This window comes from Microcaecilia unicolor, chromosome 6, assembly GCF_901765095.1.
Source record: "Microcaecilia unicolor chromosome 6, aMicUni1.1, whole genome shotgun sequence".
In the NCBI taxonomy this organism is placed as follows: domain Eukaryota; kingdom Metazoa; phylum Chordata; class Amphibia; order Gymnophiona; family Siphonopidae; genus Microcaecilia; species Microcaecilia unicolor.
In genome coordinates this window covers 119870854-119891260 of record NC_044036.1, presented here as the reverse complement: position 1 = coordinate 119891260, position 20407 = coordinate 119870854, and the positions used below count along the sequence as shown (strand labels likewise).

The window sequence follows — 20407 nt, the reverse complement described above, 5'->3', positions numbered from 1 at the left end:
ATTTTTTATTTTAGCTACTTTGTTTTTTTTAGCTTTTAGTTGTGGCAGCTCTTTTCTGCAGTGGAGGAGCAGCCTAGTGGTTAGTGCAGCAGACTTTGATTCTGGGGAACTGGGTTCAATTCCCACTGTAGCTCTTTGTGACTGCAGGTAAGTCACTTAACCCTCCATTGCCCCAGGTACAAAATAAATACCTGTATATATATATAAACCACTTTGAATATAGTTGCAAAATGCCACAAAAAGGTGGTATATATCAAGTCCCCTTTCCCTTGTGTTCATTTTATAATAGCATTTTTTTGTAATAATTAGTTTTGTATCTACTGCCTATGTTTACTAAGCAGTGTTATTAATGCATGCAAATGGTTTACGCACGTTAAATGCTAATGTGCCCATAAAAATGTATGGCACGTTAGCGTTTAATGCGCCTTAAATTTACAGGTGCTTTAAAAACGTTAACGCACCTTAGTAAACATACCCCTACATATGTTGCAATGTTATCTGCATCCGTAGCTGATTCTTTTAGTGGCAACAAAGAGATCATTCTAGGTTTTATACCACCTAATTATAATAGCTATATTATATTGCTTACTTGTTATGTATTTATTTTTGTTGTGGTATTGCACATATTTGATGTCTATTTTATGTTTTAGACTCCCGATACTGGCACTATAGCCAAAATACAGCCCATGTTGAGTCAAGGGAAGATTTATAAGAAAAGACTTTGTTGTCCTTTATCGTCCTCACTGTTTTGTTTTTCCATAAAATCTTATAGCTTTGAAATAAATTACAAATCAAACTTTTTTTTTTTTGCAAACAGAACTGTAGTGAAATTATGAGCATGAATTTAGGCACTCAGCCCTAATACATTTTCAAACGGGCCAATATAGGCATCTAACTGTCAAAGTTAGGAGCATAAATTCTTTGAATATTGGCCTTCCAGTGTCATATCAATTCCTATACCCTTCCCCCCTTTTTTAAATGATAGTATTGTCCCTCAATACGGAAAACTATTAATCAGGGCAATTTTAGCTAGACTACAGACAAATTTATTTGGAGGCTAAACCGTTACATTCTTTGACTGGACATTAACCTTTACTATCTCTAAAGCTACGCACTGTGTGATATTTGTATAACAGCCACCTAACAGCCAAGGTCAGAGCTTTAGTATCAATATTGATATTGTGAAGAGTTCTAATCAAATGAGCCTTTAGTGGGGGTGAATGGACTCCATGCATGTTTTGGCAGGGAAAGGTTTTAAAAACAGCCAAAATGAGGCTGAAAGTGGAGGAGCTGTACCCGCTGAAGGAAGATCTAGCTCTATCCAGTTCAGCTCAGAGGGGCAGGGGAAGGGGCGGAGTCTCCTTAATATAAGCTGGTAGTCAGAGAGACATACGGAGGTAACCTAGATACATTCTCCTGGTCTTTTTACTACTTGAACAGCTGTTGTAAGTAGGTCTCTTTATTTTGTTATTTTCTTGCTTTATTTGGTTCATCTGATTTATTGTTGAAAACATCAACCATGGAAACCTTGGGTGTTGTCTATGCAATTTAAAGCTTCAGAGAACAGACCAGCCTAAAGAAAGAATGGCTGGGTCTTTATACATCTTTATTTACCACTTTTAATAGACAGGTTTCTAAAAATTTAAGGTTTAAAATAAAAACCAAAACTTAATAGACAGCATAGCATGTGAGCAGAGGTGGAACATATAGACAGCAAAGATAGAGTAACAGGAGTTAGACAGAAATAAGGATGACTAACAAGAAAAAACTGTACTATGAATTCATAAAAGGTGTAAGAAAATGATTTCAGCTAGAGTAGGAATGTGGAAGAATAGCCTAATGGTTAGTTCAGTGGGCTCAGAACCTGGGGAACTGGGTTTGATTCCCACTGCATCTCCTTGTGACTCAGTGCAAGTCACTTAATCCTCCATTGTCCCAGGTACAAAAACTTAAGATTGTGAGCTCACTAGGGACAGAGAAAATACCTGTATAGAATAAATGTAAACTGCTTTGGCTATTGAACAGAAAGGTGGTATATCAAATCCATGACCATTTAAATAAGTTCTGCTATTGTGAGATGCTGGGCAGCTGAAACTCAAGGATTAAAGCAGGACTTTCTGACTGAGCAAACCTACACAATCTATATCATTTTAGTGTTTGCAGAACTGTTGAAGAGGACTAGAGCCTGCACCAGAACACAAACTGAAAATTGCCGCGCGTCCATTTTGGGTCTGAGACATTACTGTAAGCCATTGACCTAGCGGTAAGGTCTCACATGGTAACTAGGCAGTAATGGTCTATGCACGTCAAATGTCACTTGACGCGAGTAGCTGCTGATTGCAAGAAACTAAAAATTATTTTTCAGACGCGTGTAGCGGATGCACACCAAAATTGAAATTACCGCAAGGACCACGTGGTAACCGAGCGGTAACTCCAATTTGGCGCACGTTGGGTGCGTGTAGGCACCTATGCGGCTTAGTAATAGGGCCGCTATATGTAGCAGTCACAAAGTTAACAAATGTAAATCACATCTAGCCATTATTTTCAGATGCGCATATTGGACGCGCGCCAAGTGGCATTTGACGCGCATAGGTCATTACCGTTCAGTTACCATGTGAGACTTTACCTCTAGGTCAATGACTGGCGATAAAGTCTCAGACCCAAAAAGGACACGCCTGAATTTTGATGTTGCCGCATGTCCATTTTCAGCAAAAATTTTAAAAAGGCATATTTTGCAGGTCTGCTGAAAAATGGATTTGCACGCGCCCAAAACATGCGCCTACACTACTGCAGGCCATTTTCAGCACACCTTAGTAAAAGGACCCCAGAGGGGTCTGGAGGATACAAGGAGATAGAGGAGATCAATGGTAAGGGGAATAAAAGAAGGGACAGAATCATATGGGCTAAGGAGGACAGGAAAGAAGGGAGAGGAGTGGATATATAAGCAACCATGTTGATTGAACAGGTAACTTCCTAGGGTTACCTCCAAAAGCTAGATGAAAAAACCATGCTTTTCAAAAAGAAGATTTAAGCCAAATGGCTACTCGAAGAGACTTCCAGAGATAGGGATCCAAATTACAAGAGGCTGTGTCTCTGGAAATACCAAGACACAGATTCAAGGGGGCAGAAGACTGAGAAGAGTCATCTATGATGAGTTCAAAGAGCATGCTGTGATGAATGAATTTAAACGGTCAGAAAGATAGCTGGAGGTATGAGGGGGGTGAGGCCATTAAAACCAAGACTAAGAATTTTAAACTTAAGTCTGGCTGCTGCTGAGAGCCAGTGTTCCTTCTGCAACAGTGAGAAATGCAGTCTTGACAATGGACATTGAAAAATAGTTTAACTGCTATTGATTGGTTGTAGCCACTTAAGAGAATGAGGGGCATAGTTATCAATGTGGGCTACCATTAAGAGGTGTTATTTTACCACTAACTTGTGCTATTTCACCACACGCCCCATTTTATGCAATGAGCTCTAGTTACTAAGAACTGGGGTTAACAGTAAAACTGGGGTTAACAGTAAAATAACACATCTTAATGGAGGTCCATGTTGATAACTCCTCCCTTGCAGCACAAGACTGGCACATATTTTTAAAGCCCTGAGTGATGCTGCTCTTTTACTGAATCTGTTTATTTGTGAAATAGCTTTTTGCTGTTGGATCCACCAGCAAATACACTACCAGCCCTCTTACATGTTCTTTACAGAAGGCTTCAGGATCAGTGAATGAAGTGGGATTTGAAGTCTAGCTTCCCTCATGCTTAACCTACTGCTTTATCCATTGGCCAGCTCCTCCATCAAATGAACATAGGCCTTTAAATGTAGAAATCCAACACAAAACATTTTAAATGGGCTGATTTAGGTGCCTAATTCTCACAGTTAAACATCTAAAACCTCAGAAAAGAGATCTCTTAAGATGTAAGGCATTATAAAAATAAAGAAGTCGCCCGATGTTGAAAAATTAGTTTCTTAAAAGTCAAGTTTTAAAGATGTAAATTATCAAAGGCTTACTAGGCTTCCAGGTAGATAAAAATAGATTAATTTTGCTAAATTAGCCATATCTGGGTAAGTAGATTTTTAGCTAGCAAAGAGTATGTACATATATTCACAATAGGGGAAATTCTATATATGGCACCTTAAAAATCAGCGCCGTAAAACCACACAGTTAACATGATTCTATAAACTACACCTAAAGTTAGGTATAGTTTATAGAATACGCTCAAGTGCATTCTTGCACGTAAAAATTAGGTGCATCCATTTTGGCCACCTAAAAGCAGGCCTAAATACCTGCGCCTAAGTTAGGCATAGATCGGGTGAATTCTATAATAGTGCACATAGTTTTTTGAAATGCCCACAACCCACCCATTTCAGGCCCATGGCCATGCCCCCTTTTTGACTGCGCACACCACGTTATAGAATACGCCTAAAACATTGTATGCATAAATTCTAATTAAAGCCAATAATTGGCACTAATTGGTTGTTAAGTACCAATTATCAGTGCTGATTGGCTTGTTAATCATTTTACTTGTGCATGCAGTTTGGCCGTGCACCAAATTAGTGAGTACAACTTAAGGTGCCATATATAGAATTTGGGGGCTTTACACTGCTTGGAAAAGAGACATTGCAAGGGATATTTCAGAGGCATATTTAAAAATTCCATGCACGTTTCATAGGCTGGATTTACAAAAGTGTACGTTAGTGCATGCTGATGGCGTTAACACCTTTTAGGACCTTTTTACTAAAGGGTATTAAGCCTTTAATGCATGGATAGTGCCTGGCAGCAGGCTATAGCAGAAACATGTTAAAGCATTTTGCAATATAGACTACTACTATTACTACTACTACTACTACTACTACTACTATTTAATGCACTAGGAGTAGCTTAGTGGTTAGTGCAGCAGACTTTGAGCCTGGGGATTTGAATTTGATTCCCACTGCAGGCCCTTGTGATCTTGGGCAAGTCACTTAACCCTCCATTGCCTCAGGTTTCAAAACTTATGATTGTGTGCCCTGCGTATGTTTAGTAGTGCTATAGAAATAAGTACTAACCCACAGATTTTAAAAAAAATATTTTTTGGGGGGAAGGGGTGCGTCATGGGTGGAGAGTAGGCAAGGAAGCTTTAACTAGCTAGTGTATTATATGATTAGCACAGCCTAAATGGCTAATGCAGAGTTAATACAGGAGTACTTAGAGCTTCCTGGTAACTTTCTGCAGGAACCGTGCACTAATGGGAACATTAGCACATGGCCTGCAAATTAAAAAAAAATAATTAAAAAAAAGCCTAAAAAAGTACCATGTTAAATCTGGGCTTAACATGGGAAAGTCCTCATTAGATTGTGCTAAACCCAGATTTTATTGCACTTTAGGAAAAGGGCCCCATTAGTAGTAAATAGACCCCTCTGCATAATATGGGATCTGCTGTAACCACTGTTCCCTCTAAGTTGAGCAGTCCTCCACCACAATCCTGCCAGTGGGCAGTGCTGTTTCATTATCACTTTTTCAATAGTGAGGGACAGGCAAGCTCTGCAGGACTTCAGGGGACTTACCTATCCCTAGCAATGGAAAACACAATATTGAAACACTGTCCCCCACTGACAGCAATGCAGTTGGATGACTCCCGCTCAGCTTACAGGGAACATTGGCTCTATAAAATACACTCAATGCATGGAGACAAATACACAGAAAATACAAATATGCGATCACACAGACCAAAAGGTCCTAGTACAAGACTAAACTTGGACCGGATAACAAAGATCTTAAGAAATTATTTCAATTCGTAAATATGTTAGTAGACACCACCCCGATCACTACATCCAACACAGACATCCCACCCACAGACAAACTGGCTACCTATTTCAAGGACAAAATAACAAAACTACGTAGTACTCTTCCCCATCACAACACTGACATCGAAAGCTTCTTCGATGGCCTAGACCTAATCCCGGGTGGATACCCAGCCGACCGAATCTGGTCTACATTCAACCTACTCACCATTGAATCAGTTACACAAGCGACTCAAAGATTCGCCAACACCCACTGCAAACTGGACACATGTCGCAGTCATCTACTTACATCTGCTCCAAGCCGATTCATAGAAGACCTTACACTCCACCTAAACACGCTACAACAAGTTCTCTTCCCTGAGGAATATGGTAACATACTACTTACCCCAATACCAAAAGACACTAAGAAAAAGACAAACGACCTCACCAACTACCGCCCAATTGCGTCCATCCCTCCAGTAGTAAAACTGCTGGAGAGTTTGGTAACCAAACAGCTTACGGAATACCTGGACAAGCACTCAATACTACACGACTCACAATCAGGATTCCGCTCCCACCATAGTACTGAAACTGGCCTAGTCACTCTCCTGGCCAAATTCAAACAGGAAATAGCCATAGGTAAAAGTATACTTCTCCTTCAATTTGATATGTCGAGCGCATTCGATATGGTAAACCATAATATACTACTAAGACTCCTTGGCCACTTTGGGATTGTTGGAAGCGTACACAATTGGATCAAGGGCTTTCTAACCACTAGAACATACCAAGTAAAATCAAACTCAAACATATCACCACTGTGGAAAGCAGCCTGTGGAGTACCCCAAGGATCACCCTTATCACCAATACTCTTCAACATGATGATGATTCCATTGGTAAAGTCCCTATCCAAACAAGGCCTCAACCCATTCATAAATGCAGATGACGTCACAATCTACATTCCCTTCAGACACGACTTGACTGAAATAACCAAAGAAATAAATGATAGCCTGAACATCATGAACTCCTGGGCAAACTCATTCCAACTGAAACTGAACACTGAAAAAACTCACTGCCTTATCCTCTCTTCTCAACATAACAACTTCAAACCCACAACCTTAAACACCTCAGGACACATACTCCCTATCTTAGATAGCCTAAAAATACTCGGAGTAACAATCGACCACAACCTCACTCTCGAGACCCAAGTACAAACGGTAATACAGAACATGTTCTACTCAATGTGGAAACTCAAACGAATAAAACCTTTCTTCCCGAGAGATACCTTTCGTAAACTAGTACAATCAATGGTCCTAAGCCATGCAGACTACTGCAACGGAATCTATGCGGGATGCAAAGAACAACTCACTAAAAAAACTCCAGACCGCCCAAAACACAGCAGCCAGACTGATATATAGTAAAACCCGATTCAACAGCGCTAAACCCCTTTGAGAAAAGCTGCACTGGCTCCCAATCAAAGAACAGATCATCTTCAAAATTTATTTATGCACTTTAGTCCATACTATCATCTACGGCATAATCCCAGGATACATGACAGATCTCATTGATCTACCAACTAGAAACAGACTCGGATCAGCACGATCATATCTAAACCTACATTACCCAAACTGTAAAGGGCTAAAATATACAACAACTCACACATCTAGCTTCTATTACATGAGCGCACAACTATGGAATGGACTCCCGTATGCAGTGAAAACAATACATGACCACCTAAACTTCAGGAAATCACTGAAAACCCTCCTCTTCAAAAAAGCTTATCCCACCGACCCAACATAAATCCCCACACCCAGCAACACAAGATAATCTATGATCATACTGGACAATATATTATCCTCGACCCCATGATGCCTGAAACACTTCTACCTGTGACCATAACACAACCTTGTATTTGTTATCAACCGTAATGGCAATCGCCATTACGATACTTTGTAAGCCACATTGAGCCTGCAAATAGGTGGGAAAATGTGGGGTATAAATGTAACAAATAAATAAATAACGCATGTTAGTTAGAGCACAGTAACACAGTACCAGCTTTTAATATATATATATCCCTGAATTAAAAAACAAAATTCATACACTCTAGGCATGCCAGTAATGAAATTAACTTATGTTATCATGTATTCAGGGCTCCTTTTATTAAACACATTAGACACTACTGTGATCCTAATGCAGAAAAAATGGGGTACCGAGGGATGCACTTAGGCATCCTTTAGTGACTTGGAAATCTGCGCACACTAAAAATGTTTCTAATTTTTTTCTGAGGGAGCATGTCAGGAGAAGATAGTAGGTGTTATCGTGGTAATCAGTGCATCTATATTACTACGTTCTTACTGGATAGCACACAGATAAAGCAGGAGCCCTTATCACCTACAAAATGGGTTACAGCTCACAAGGTAATTTTAATTAATGGTCGCACACTAATGGCAATATTACCACATGCCATGAATGAAAAAAAAAAAAGGAAAAAGGCATTTTATGGCTGTGGTAAAAATGGCCTTAGCACATGGGAAAGACCTGTGTAAGGGCGCGCTAAAGCCACTTTTTACTGCAGTTTAGTAAAAGGAGCACTTATTTATCTATCTGGTTTTATACATCACTATTTTGAACCAAATTATTCTCAGAAGTTAATGGGAAGAGCAGACTAGGTGCACGTATGTACTTGTAGTTCTATAATAAACCAATATTCAAATACCTAAAATCAGAATAAAAAAATCTACAAAGCAATCATTCAAAAACCCTACATGGTCATGATATGATAACATTTCTAGACTCAGGGTACATATGTAATAGTACTTCTCTGTTTCATGAGAGTTCAATGCTGCTGAACCATCTTAAGACCAAAAAGAAGAAACCACTGAAATGCTGATATTAAAAACTAGTTAAAGACATGAAGCTGTTTTATATACAATCATAATGAAGCAAAACAGCGAAGATGACTCAAAAGCAATGGACGATGCTTCAGATAAGAAAGCCTGTTTATTAAGGGTGGTGGAGATTCGACACAGCTGTTTTTCAGCCAGCAAGGCCTGCATCAGGACTCTCTTCTATCAAATAAGATCATCCACTGAAGATAGTTTTCGTCGTTTGTGTATTTAAACAACAAATTGATGTGCCTGATGCGCCTAAACAAAAGCTATTGTAGATAAAAGAACCTGCAGTTTATGACGATGAAAAATATCTTCGGTGGATGATCTTATTTGATACAAGAGACTCCTGACGCAGGCCTAGCTGGCCAAAACACAGCTGTGTCGAGTCTCCACCATCTTTAATAAACAGTTTTTCTTATCTGAAGCGTCCATTGCTTTTGAGTCATCTTCGCTGATTTGCTTTATACTGTATACTGTAGCCGAGATTTGTTTCTTTTGTGTGTACGTCCATTTATATATAATCATTACCATAGACTGACTATATAAGGAAGCGGAAAATATGTAAAAGGCACTACTAAAAGAGCCATTCAACTCAGCAGAATTACCAGAAATGCCCAGCCAAGCAAATCTTTCTATGTATAAGACATGAAAAGTTGTAATTAGACTTGTTTTCTTCTACATACAGAACACAATCTGCTGAGAATTACAGACCCTTGCAACAGAGACCATGGCAAAGAGAGTTGCAGTCATTGGAGCTGGATCGAGCGGATTAGTTGCCATTAAATGCTGCTTGGATGAGGGACTTGAGCCCACCTGTTTTGAAGGAACTGATGACATTGGGGGTCTCTGGAGATTTAAAGTAGGTGGGATGTATGCTGGTGTACTGTATTTCCAGTAAAATTATGGCCGTGCAATACAAATTTGGAGGATCACTTTATGACATGTGGAATGCCTTTTGGGATTTGGCGGTTGACAAATATACAGCATTCTGTTTGGTTTTGAGTTAATCCATTGAAATACTAGGGGGCATGCCTTGCAACATTTTTTATTTTGTTTCAATTGTTTAAAGAAATATTTCATTTTTGTTAGCAAATGCTAGTCTGCATACACTATTCTTACATAGTACACACTAATCTACTTAATACACACTATTCTCTTTAAGGAATGCTATTCTTACATAGTACATTCTATTCTACTTAATACATGCTATTGCACTTACTGAATGTTATTCTTACATAGTGCACACTGGAGTTCATTTTCAAAAGAGAAAAACATCAAAAAGTGGCCTAAATCTGCATTTGGATGATTTTCTCACAAAAACGTCCAAATAGGTATTTTCAAAACCAATTTTAGACGTTTTTCTATGAAGTCCATCAGAAGTGCGTTCAAATCACAAGGGGGTGTGTCAGGGGCGTGTTAAGGGTGGGATCTGGGTGTTCCTTACACTTGGACGTTTTTCAGCCATAATGGAACAAAGCAAATCCGTCCAGGACTAAAACTAAGACGTTTTAAGCTAGACCTGTTTTTATAACGAATAGGGCACAAAAAGGTGCCCTAAATGACCAGATGACCACTGGAGGGAATCAGGGATGACCTCTCCTTACTCACCCAGTGGTCACTAACCCCCTCCCACCCCCCCAAAAATGTGATTTAAAACATAACTTGCTAGCCTCTATGCCAGACTCAGATGTTATACTCAGGTCCATTAGAACAGCATGCAGGTCCCTGGAGTAGTCTAGTGGTGGGTGCAGTGCACTGCAGACAGGTGTGCATGTCCTTTGTCCTTTGGGTTATAGTCCCCTGCACTTACCACTAAGCTACTCCTCTGACTTACTTGCTGCTTTGTTTAGAATGCCCATAACACCTGCAGCTGACATAGAACCTGTTTTTTTCTTTATGGTTCACTTTCAGGGGAAAGGAAGGGGGACAGCAACCACTGGAGGATTCATAAGAAGTCATACCTTAATCCCCCCAGTAGTCAGGAGCTCAATCAGAGCACCTTTTTGTAATTTGGATGCGATTGAAACAAGTCTAGACAAAAATGCCCTTCTTTTTAGATATGGACATTTCTTCCCATTCAAAAATTCTATTGGACGTCCTACTTTTGGGACCTCCCTAGTCCTGACCAAAACATGCCCACAACATGCCCCCTTGCTATTTCGGCAAATTGCAGTTTGAAACGTCTACATTTTTACTTTCCAAAATTGGGATTTAGACATTTTTAGAAGATGGACTTTTTAAAGGCATTTTGAGGCATATGACTGCTTTGAAAATGAACACCTTAGGTTCCTAAATTTGGCTGAAAATATGGCATAAATTTAGGAGGCCATTTTTAGAAGATGGACTTTTAAAGAGCATTTTGAGGCGTTCAACTGCTTTAAAAATGAGCGCCTTAGGCTCCTAAGTTTGGCTGAAAATAGGGCACAAATTTAGGAAGCTAAGAGAAGCATAAATTTAGAGGCTGTGCATTTTTTGAGTATCAGGCCCAATGCTTGTAGCCCGCATTAAACACTTGCAAAAACATTAACACACTTTAATACATTGATTTAAGGGTGAGCCATTTTCAAAGCCATTTTAGCAGGCAAAACAGTACTTTAAATGCAGAAATGGGCTTTTACAAAATGGCTATCCAATATTCATGTAAATGTAGATATGCAGGACCCACATGTATGTACAGTGAATAGATTAATTTCTGGAGGCAGGATTGCAGTGGGAGTACTACTTAAATACATGCTACAGATTTTTAAAAGTATGTGCATAGTTTCCTCCTCCCCCCACCCAAGAAAACCTGGGTGTATCAAGATTCAAATGTATTTTCAATTTGATATACAGCACCATCGAAATCCTTCTGAGCAGTTTACAATAACAATCTGTAAACTGAGAAAGGAACTATAAAATTAATAGGAAAGTAAAAACAGAATATCAGAAAAAGAAAACAAAATAGAAAAAAAAATTTAAATAAGAGAAAGAGAAAAAAGGAAAGAAGACATAGAGCAGCAGAGTACTGGGAGAGGTCAAGCTCTGACAGAGCCAAGACAGAACATGAAAATCAATCTGGAAAGGCCAAGATGAGTTTTCAGTCCCGTGTTAAACTTATCTAACAATAGTTCTAAGTGAAGAGGAAATGGAAGTGCATTCCAAAGTTGAGGTCGTGTACGAATAGTTTCCAAAGAAGCAACAAGGCAAACAATCTGCAAATTCCAACGTGGAAAAGAAAACATCAGATCAGTGATAAGTCTCAGGTATCCTTTATTGCAGAATCTCAATCAAATAAAATGCCCGACACAGGCCGTGCTTTGCCCAGAAGGGTTGCGTCAGGGGCTATATTGTAGACGTCAACATTAACCACACTAAATGGTGTGTAATAATTTCAATTGTACATGGTTGCGAGTCAACAGTAAATGATAATGTGGAAATAAAAAGCAGCACACTCTTTACTTCCAAGTGAAGGGAGCAATTGTGGATGGTAACACGCTGCCCATTTATTTGGAGAGCTCACTTCACTTGGAAGTAAAGAGTGTGCTGGTTTTTATTTCCACATTATCATTTACTGTTGACTCACAACCATGTACAATTGAAATTATTACACACCATTTAGTGTGGTTAATGTTGACGTCTACAATATAGCCCCTGACGCAGCCCTTTTGGGCGAAACATGGCCTGTGTTGGGCATTTTATTTGATTGAGATTCTGCAATAAAGGATACCTGGGACTTATCACTGACCTGCTGTTTTCTTTTCCACGAATAGTTTCCAAATGCATAAAAGTATGAGCACGCACTAAATATAAATTAGTTGGGATGATCTGAAAGGATGACTGGGCAAGTTATATAATAATAGGAAGAAAATGTACGCTCCTCATTTTCCTGAGATCATTTTAATGTAAGGATTTCACTTATAAAATTATCTTCATGCTATTTCTAATATTGAATTATACGTTCTTTTACTGTCTACTATAATATGTCATGAGGTTTTACTGTGTCGTTTTATGCAGGAAACTCCTGAAGATGGCAGAGCCAGCATCTACAGGTCTGTTATCATGAACACATCCAAAGAGATGATGTGCTTCAGCGACTTTCCCAGTCCTGAGGACTTCCCTAATTACATGCCCAATGCCAAAGTATTGGAGTATTTCCGGATGTACGCAAAGCACTTTAACCTAGTGAAATACATACGCTTTAAGGTAAGGTTTGAATTTAGCTTAGATCTGACCACAGGATGCACTGTACAGAAAATAACTTATTTTTCTGAAGGGTAACCTGCTTTCAACTTTTGACATCTTTTGGTTAGAATGAAACCTAAGATCCAAATCATGAGCTGAAAATATCCAACAAGATATTCCTTCTTGACATGGGAGCCAGCTCTGTGGTTGCATGCAAGCTCCTTCACTGTGTCCAGCAAGGGGTAATTTGTATTGTGTTTGGCACCCTCAATCATACTCCCTGCAGTATTTCTGCAATCTATGTGTGCTAACTGCACACTAAAATATTTTTAAAATGTTTTTGAGGGGGCATGTCAGAGGCAGATAGTAGGCATTCCTGTGCTACAGCCCTATATTAACCATTAAGTAAAATAAGCATGTGCTTAGGGCACCCAGGGAAGGGGGGCACCACAGAGTTTTTTCCCTTAGCTATCATGCCCTTAACTCTTTCACTGAAAAAAGCACAACTGGGCCTTCAAGACTGAGACAACAGGAGTCCCTTATTTCAATAAAGGACTCCTGTTGTTTCAGTCTTGAAGGCCCAGTTGTGCTTTTTCCTTTGTATGCTTTCTGTGTATGCTGTATCACCCTCTCTATTTGCTTAACTCTTTCACTGCCATCTGCCACACCCATTATCCAACATGAATTTTAGTGTTTTTCTAATCATTATAAATACATATGATGTTTTGTTTCATACAATAATGATATTTCTCAGCACTTATTAAGTCTTACCCCCCTGTTTACTAAGGTGCGCTAATGCCGACACAGCCCATTCAAAGTGAATGGGCTGTGTCGGCATTGCTGCACAGCTTAGTAAACAGTGGGGTTAATGTCTTGTCAGTTAAGCAATGGAAGGGCCAAAGGGCACCATTGGTGGGCTATGTTTAGGGCATCAGTTGGCCTTAATCCAGCTTTGCTGCATTATCTATATAACCGTGTGCTAATAGGTTAATTCACAGATAATGCAGGAGCCCTTATCACCTACAAGACAGGTGGTGGAAAGTGCTCCTGCAGTAATTTTGAAAAATGGCTGTGTGTAAATTGTAACACAAGTGCACAACCAATAATGCAAAAGAATTGAAAATCAGGGTTTTTATAGCTGCAGTAAAAATGGCCTTAGAGTGTGGGAAAGACTCACATAAGGGTGGGCTAAGGCTTATTTTCAATGCAGTTTAATAAAAAGACCTGCAAATAAACAAAAACAAAAAAATCCAAAATCATTAAAAGCAAAAAAAACAAAACCCCAACACAGAGAGGTTTCATTGTTTTGGTTTATTATGGTTTATGATTTATTGAATTTGATATACCATCTTTCCTGATAACACAAAACAAGGCAGCTTACAAACTAAGGGACCCTTTCACTAAGCAGCTCTAAAAAGTGGCCTGTTCTATCTCCAATGTGCATCTCTCCCGCACGCTAAGGCCAGTTTTAGCACTGCCGGGAAATGGCTGATCTACCTATTTCTGAAATAAGGGTCATATGCTAATCTTCCCATTAGCGCATGGCCATTAGGGTGTGAGCACTTATGTCATCCATTTTGCAGGCGGTAAGGGCTCGCATGCTAATCCTGCGCTTCTCAGTTAGTGCTCGGCAATGCCCACATGCTAACCAATTAGAATAGCTGCACCCACTCTCCACTCCCAAACACGCCCCCAGCACTAAAAAATAAATATGTAATTTATTTTTTAGCACGTGGGTACCGCGCACACATGAAAAACTACTGTGGGATACTTGAGCATGCCCTGCAATAGTGCATTTTAACTTGTGATAAGTGCTTACCGCAGCTTAGTAAACAGGTCCCTAAATCATAGGAGGAAAGGAATGCAGTCATTGTGATAGGAAGTAGGAAAAAGCCCAGAGGAGCAAGAAAGAAAAGGTAACACCCCGAGGACTCAGAAAACCAAATGGAAAAGAGTGTATTCTGTAACGTGGTGCCTGTAAATTCTAAGTTGTATAGTTGAAAATGGGGCGTGATCATGGGTGTGGAATGGGCGAGTCATCGGTGTTACAAAACTTTATGCGTGTTGTTATAGAATACACCCACTCTGTGCTTAATTTAGGCATCGGGATTTACTAATTGGCGTAATGGGCCGTGACTAAATTTAGTCATGTGGACCAGCGCTCATCATCATATTCTATAAACCACATGGAAATTTGGTCTTATTCTATAAAGAACTCTTAAATTAAGGCATACTTTATAGAATTTGCTTAAGCAAATTTCATTTTGTTGCTGAATGTTTAGGCGTGATATATAGAATCTAGTCCTGTATGCCTATGTGAAGGCCTCAGCGGTATATCAAATGTGCTAAATAAATTATCTGGATATTTGCTGAATATTGCTGCTAACCAGACATCTTCCGGTTCTGCTTTCACTCCACCCCCAAACTGCCTAGCATTATTTGGATAGTGCCAGGGAGGTCTGTAATGTTTCTCAGGAGCATTATCCAGATAATGCCACTGAAAATAGATAGATGACTTAACCCCATCTCTGAACTGAAATAGTTTGAATATTGGGCCGTTAATATTTACACATATAGGACTAGATTCTATATATTATGCCTAAAAAAATGTGGTCTGAAGCATGAGATTGGAGAGGGATTTGCACTTATGCACTCACATTTGAAAATTCACAGGCTTGAGTGTAATTATACTCAGAAACATTGAGCACCCAAATTGCAGGAGTGAAGGGTATAGTTTCCCTGGAGTAATGGGCACACGTTCGCTTTGAAAATATGATATTGGCTGACACTGAATATCTGGATATGTTTACATGCTGTAGATGATGTTTAAAAGAAATCTCAACAACTCCTGTGGAGGAGTGGCCTAGTAAGTGGAGGAGTGGCCTAGTGGTTAAAGCACCGGTCTTGCAATCCAGAGGTGGCTGGTTCAAATCCCACTACTGCTCCTTGTGATCTTGGGCAAGTCATTTAATCCTCCATTGCCTCAGGTACAAACTTAGATTGTGAGCCCTCCTGGGACAGAGAAATATCCAGAGTACCTGAATGTAACTCACCTTGAGCTACTACTGAAAAAGGTGTAAGCAAAATCTAAATAAATAAATAATAGAAACAAGATGGAAGATAAAGGTCACATGACCCATCCAGCCTGCCCATCCACAGCATCTACTATCTCCTCCTCTCCCTAAGTGATTCCATGTGCCTGTCCCACGTTTTCTTGAATTCAGTTACAGTCCTTGTCTCCACCACCTACACCAGGAGGCTATTCCATGAATCCACCACCCTTTCTATAAAAAGTATTTCCTTAGATTACTCCTGAGCCTATAACCTCTTAACCTCCCTCATTCCGGAGTTTTCCTTCATTTCAAAAAGGCTCACCTCCTGTACATTAATGCCATGGAGATATTTAAATGTCTCCCGCCTTTCTTCTAGAGCATACATAATGCTCCAAACATTTTTTCCATTTATCCTTGACTAGTACTTTGAAACTATAGTTGTATTCTTTAAACTTATGGGAACGGAATGGACGTAGAGTCTGAACTATGTGCACCTGTACTGTTTACTTGATGATTTACCTAAGGATAATGCAAGATCCTGGGAAACAGCCAGCCTGGTGTGGAAACCAAATTATTTGCTGATTTTTTTTTGTTGTTGTTTTATTTTTGAAGTTGCATTATTCCATAAGGGGAGATCCAGTTTGTTCTAATCTTTTGTATTGTGCATAAATTAGGTAACATAATCCCGCAGCAAAGGATAATTCTTTCTTATGGATTTTCTTATTGTTTTTAGACCACTGTGTGCAGTGTTAAGAAGCGTCCAGATTTCTCCAGCACTGGCCAATGGGATGTCATCACAGAAACGGAGGGAAGGCAGGAGTCGGCCATCTTTGATGCCATTCTGGTTTGCAGTGGCCACCATACATCACCTAATTTACCACTCAGTTCTTTTCCAGGTAAATCAAGCAGGATACACACAGTTGTTTAGATGTGTGATTTTCAAATAAACTGCAGAGTTACAAAGGGGGCCTTTTACAAAGGCGCACTAGTGTTTTTAGCATGCAGTAAAAATTCACATGCGCTAAATGGTAAGATTCTCATAGGAATGTAATGGGTGTCTTAGCGTTTAACGCATGCTAATTTTTATTGTAGAGATATGCATATGTCATAACGGTAAAATACTATTGCAATTCTCACTTAAAATGTAAATTGTAACCTGAAACTTTGAACCTAAACTTGCTTTTGGATAACAGTGGGCTACAAGAATGCATAAATAAATACATTTTCAGTTCAAAGTTTTGGATTTTTATGAATTTTTCCTAATTTTCAGGGTTTTTTCCAGTTCATTTTACATATCTGTTTCAATAAAATAATACAGAGAGGCTCATTTTCAAAGCACATAGACTTACAAAGTTACGTGGAGTCGTATTTTCAAAGCACTTAGGCTTACAAGTCTATGTGCTTTGAAAATGAGCACCGTAGTCATATAAGAAATATCTTATGCATGCAAATTGATTGTATATGTGTACCTTTATAGGTTTGTGTGTGGACAATTGATTTTGCATATACTTCTTTTTAAGCCTCAAATGAACTGAATTCATGGAAACAGATGGACATCTGTATTCTATCATTCTATTAGTTGTGAGGTAACGGGAGACTAGCACATGCTACATTCTGCAAAGAGAATGGCTGAAGGAAGACATTACCAAAGCTTGGGAAGAAGTTAATCACAAATTGCTGTGCTTTCTTTCCTCAATTCCATAATACCTCACCATAAAACTTCTAAGGGCCAGATTTTAAGACTGAGCAAAAATAGTGCCAATCAATTCATCGGCACAGCATTAAAAAAAACCTTTTTCCTCCCCTAAGTTTCAGAAAACAAAGACCCTGCCCAAAAGATGTACTACCTGAAAGAGAAAGCAAACTGAGTGGCAGACTGTTTAGTATTTGTCTCTTCCTCCTCCCCACCCCCCCCCACTTGTCCCTGCTCCCACTCACCATTGTGCCTTATCCTTATAGTTTGCAGTAAAACAGCTGCTTTAAGAACATCTGTGTTTAATGGCTAAATTTTCAATACGGCATCTAACTTGGAATGGATTTCAGCCACACAAACCAACTTGCTATTCAAAAAATAAAAGGACCCACATAGATTTGTGTTGGAGATGAAAAGCGCACACAGGATTTGTTACAAATGAAGTTGTAAAGTGAGCTTGTTAGCTACATGCACACATTGCCCCGGATTCTATATAAGGCGCGGTGAGTAGCGTGCATTAAATTATGCACGTGCCCAATTTACACACACTACTCAATTGAGTAACGAGCCAATCAGTGATGATAATTGGCCAATAACAATCATTTATCATCACTAATTGGCAATAATTGGAATTTACGTATGATCCTGTTTGGGCGTAATGTCAAAGGAGGCTCATGTAAATTCTAATAGGTGTAGCGTAGCTGAAAAGGGGGTGTGGGCGTGTTGGGAGCGTTACTTGAATTTATGTGAGTTGTTATAGAATTCGGGGGAAGTGCCTATATTTAGGCATGTGTATTTACACCAGGTTTTCAGTGGAGTAAATGGTTCCACCTAAATGTAGGTTTGTTCCTCTGTACTATGCGCTATACTATACACTGTGCCTAACTTTAGGCGCGTTATATAGAATAGTGCTAGGTTCTTTAATTGGACAGGTCTAGATTTTAGGTGCCATTTACAGAATCTGGCTCATTTTGTATAATTAAAAATGTGTATGCGGTTCTCAGCCACACCTCTGAAATGCCTCAAAGTTGTGCCTTTTTGTGCCTGAAAATCCAATCTACTGATGTGACTCCTTTTTTCAGCCATGTCAGTCTGAATTAAGCCTTGGAAATGTAACCTTGGGTGGCAATTCTATAACAGGGGAACCCCCTTTTAGGTGCCCTAATGCTACGCGGGAAGCGCCTAGTCTATAATGGCATCTGGACACCCCAATTCCATTATAGAATAGTAGCATAAACCTGTATTGACATGCCTAAATGTAGACATGACCATTTATGCCAAGTCAATGGCAATTGCAAATGGTCGCACATAAGTGTATCAAGCATTGTATGTTGGGCTCAAGCACACCCAAAATTCTAGCGCACTTGTTATTAGCTGGTGGGGATCCTCAAGCCCCACCAGCTGCAGGGGTCCTCCGGCAGCAGGAACAGCTCCCTTTCCTATTTGCTCCAGCCAACGGCACTGTCTACACTCTGCTGTTGCACTGGCCTCCTCCTGTCGCACACATGAAAACTGAGCATGTGCAAAGGGGGAGGGCAGTGGCAGCAAGTGGACAGTGCCTCCAGTTGGAGCAAGAAGGACAAGGAGCAGTTCTTTGCCGCCAGAGGACCCCTGCAGCTGGTGGGGCTTGAGGATCCCCACCAGCACAGGTATTTACTGTAAAGTTTTGACTTGGCATGGAGACTACAGTACATGTGCCCACCCAGTTTGCCCAGTGGCCCATTCAAAATTTGAGGTCTGGCTACGCCTCTGGCATAAGCTGGAGACATGTTAGTCCCCTTGCAGCTTTGAGCCATAGCAGATACACATCACCTTATAGAAGAGTGGAGTGCAGGAGTAACCCAATGGTTAGTGCAGTGAGCTGAGATCCTGAAGAGCTGGGTTCAATTCCCACTGCAGGTTTCTGTTACCCTGGGTAATCACATAACCCTCCATTGCCCCGGTTACATAAAAACACCTTAGATTGTGAGCCCACTAGGGACAGAGAAAGTACCTGCATATAGGACTAGATTCTATATATCATGCCTAAAAAATCAACACACAAAAAAAATAAGTCTAGGCACATTCTATAAACTACACCTAAAATTAGGCATGGGTTATAGAATACACCTAACACCCCTCCCTAAGACTAAATGTAGTCATGGTCATTTATGCCTTGGTGTAAATGCCCCCACCTATGTTAGGCACAGAGTGGGTGTATTCTATAACATTACATGTAAATTTAAGGAACGTTCATGACCCTCCCATGGCCATGTCCCCTTTTGAGATTCACATGGTAGAATTTATATGCACCACTGTGTAGAATACACTTAGCAAGCAGTGTGCATAAATTCTAATTATTGCTGATTAGTACCATTAATTGCTTGCTAGAGTCCACTTATTGGCGCTGATTGGCTCGTTAATCGTCATGCACGCAATTCAGCCACTCGGCCAGAATTGTGTGCATAACTTTAGTCATCATATATAGAATTTGCCAGATAATGTGTATAGCACTGTGTACCTCTAGTAGTGCTACAGAAATGATAGTAGTAGTAATGCATAGTGCACTTCTGGAATTTGTTGCCAGAGAATGTGATAAAGGCAGTTAGCTTAGCGGGGTTTAAAAAGGGTCTGGACAGCTTCCTAAAGGAAAAGTCCATTATTAAATTGACTTGGGAAAACCCACTGCTTATTTCAGGGATAAGCATCATAAAATGTGGCAGAGTGGCCTAGTGGTTAGGGTGGTGGACTTTGGTCCTGAGGAACTGAGTTCAATTCCCACTTCCGGCACAGGCAGCTCCTTGTGACTCTGGGCAAGTCACTTAACCCTCCATTGCCCCATGTAAGCCACATTGAGCCTGCCATGAGTGGGA

General features: G+C 39.9%; 1 protein-coding gene across 2 annotated transcripts in view; it reads left to right on the top strand.

Annotated features, from left to right (window-relative positions):
• The first annotated feature begins 1341 nt into the window (after positions 1–1341).
• The window catches only part of LOC115472794 (dimethylaniline monooxygenase [N-oxide-forming] 5-like), a 61632-nt gene continuing 42566 nt past the window's right edge, over positions 1342–20407 (top strand). Inside the window, exons 1-4 of one of the 2 annotated variants that reach the window (XM_030207229.1) lie at positions 1342–1445; positions 9334–9507; positions 12642–12830; positions 16596–16758. In XM_030207229.1, coding sequence (XP_030063089.1) covers positions 9376–9507; positions 12642–12830; positions 16596–16758 — 484 coding nt within the window. In that variant the 5' untranslated portion in view covers positions 1342–1445; positions 9334–9375. Of the gene's footprint in view, positions 1450–9333; positions 9508–12641; positions 12831–16595; positions 16759–20407 lie in introns of both variants that reach the window. The other variant, XM_030207230.1, reaches the window with a different exon arrangement.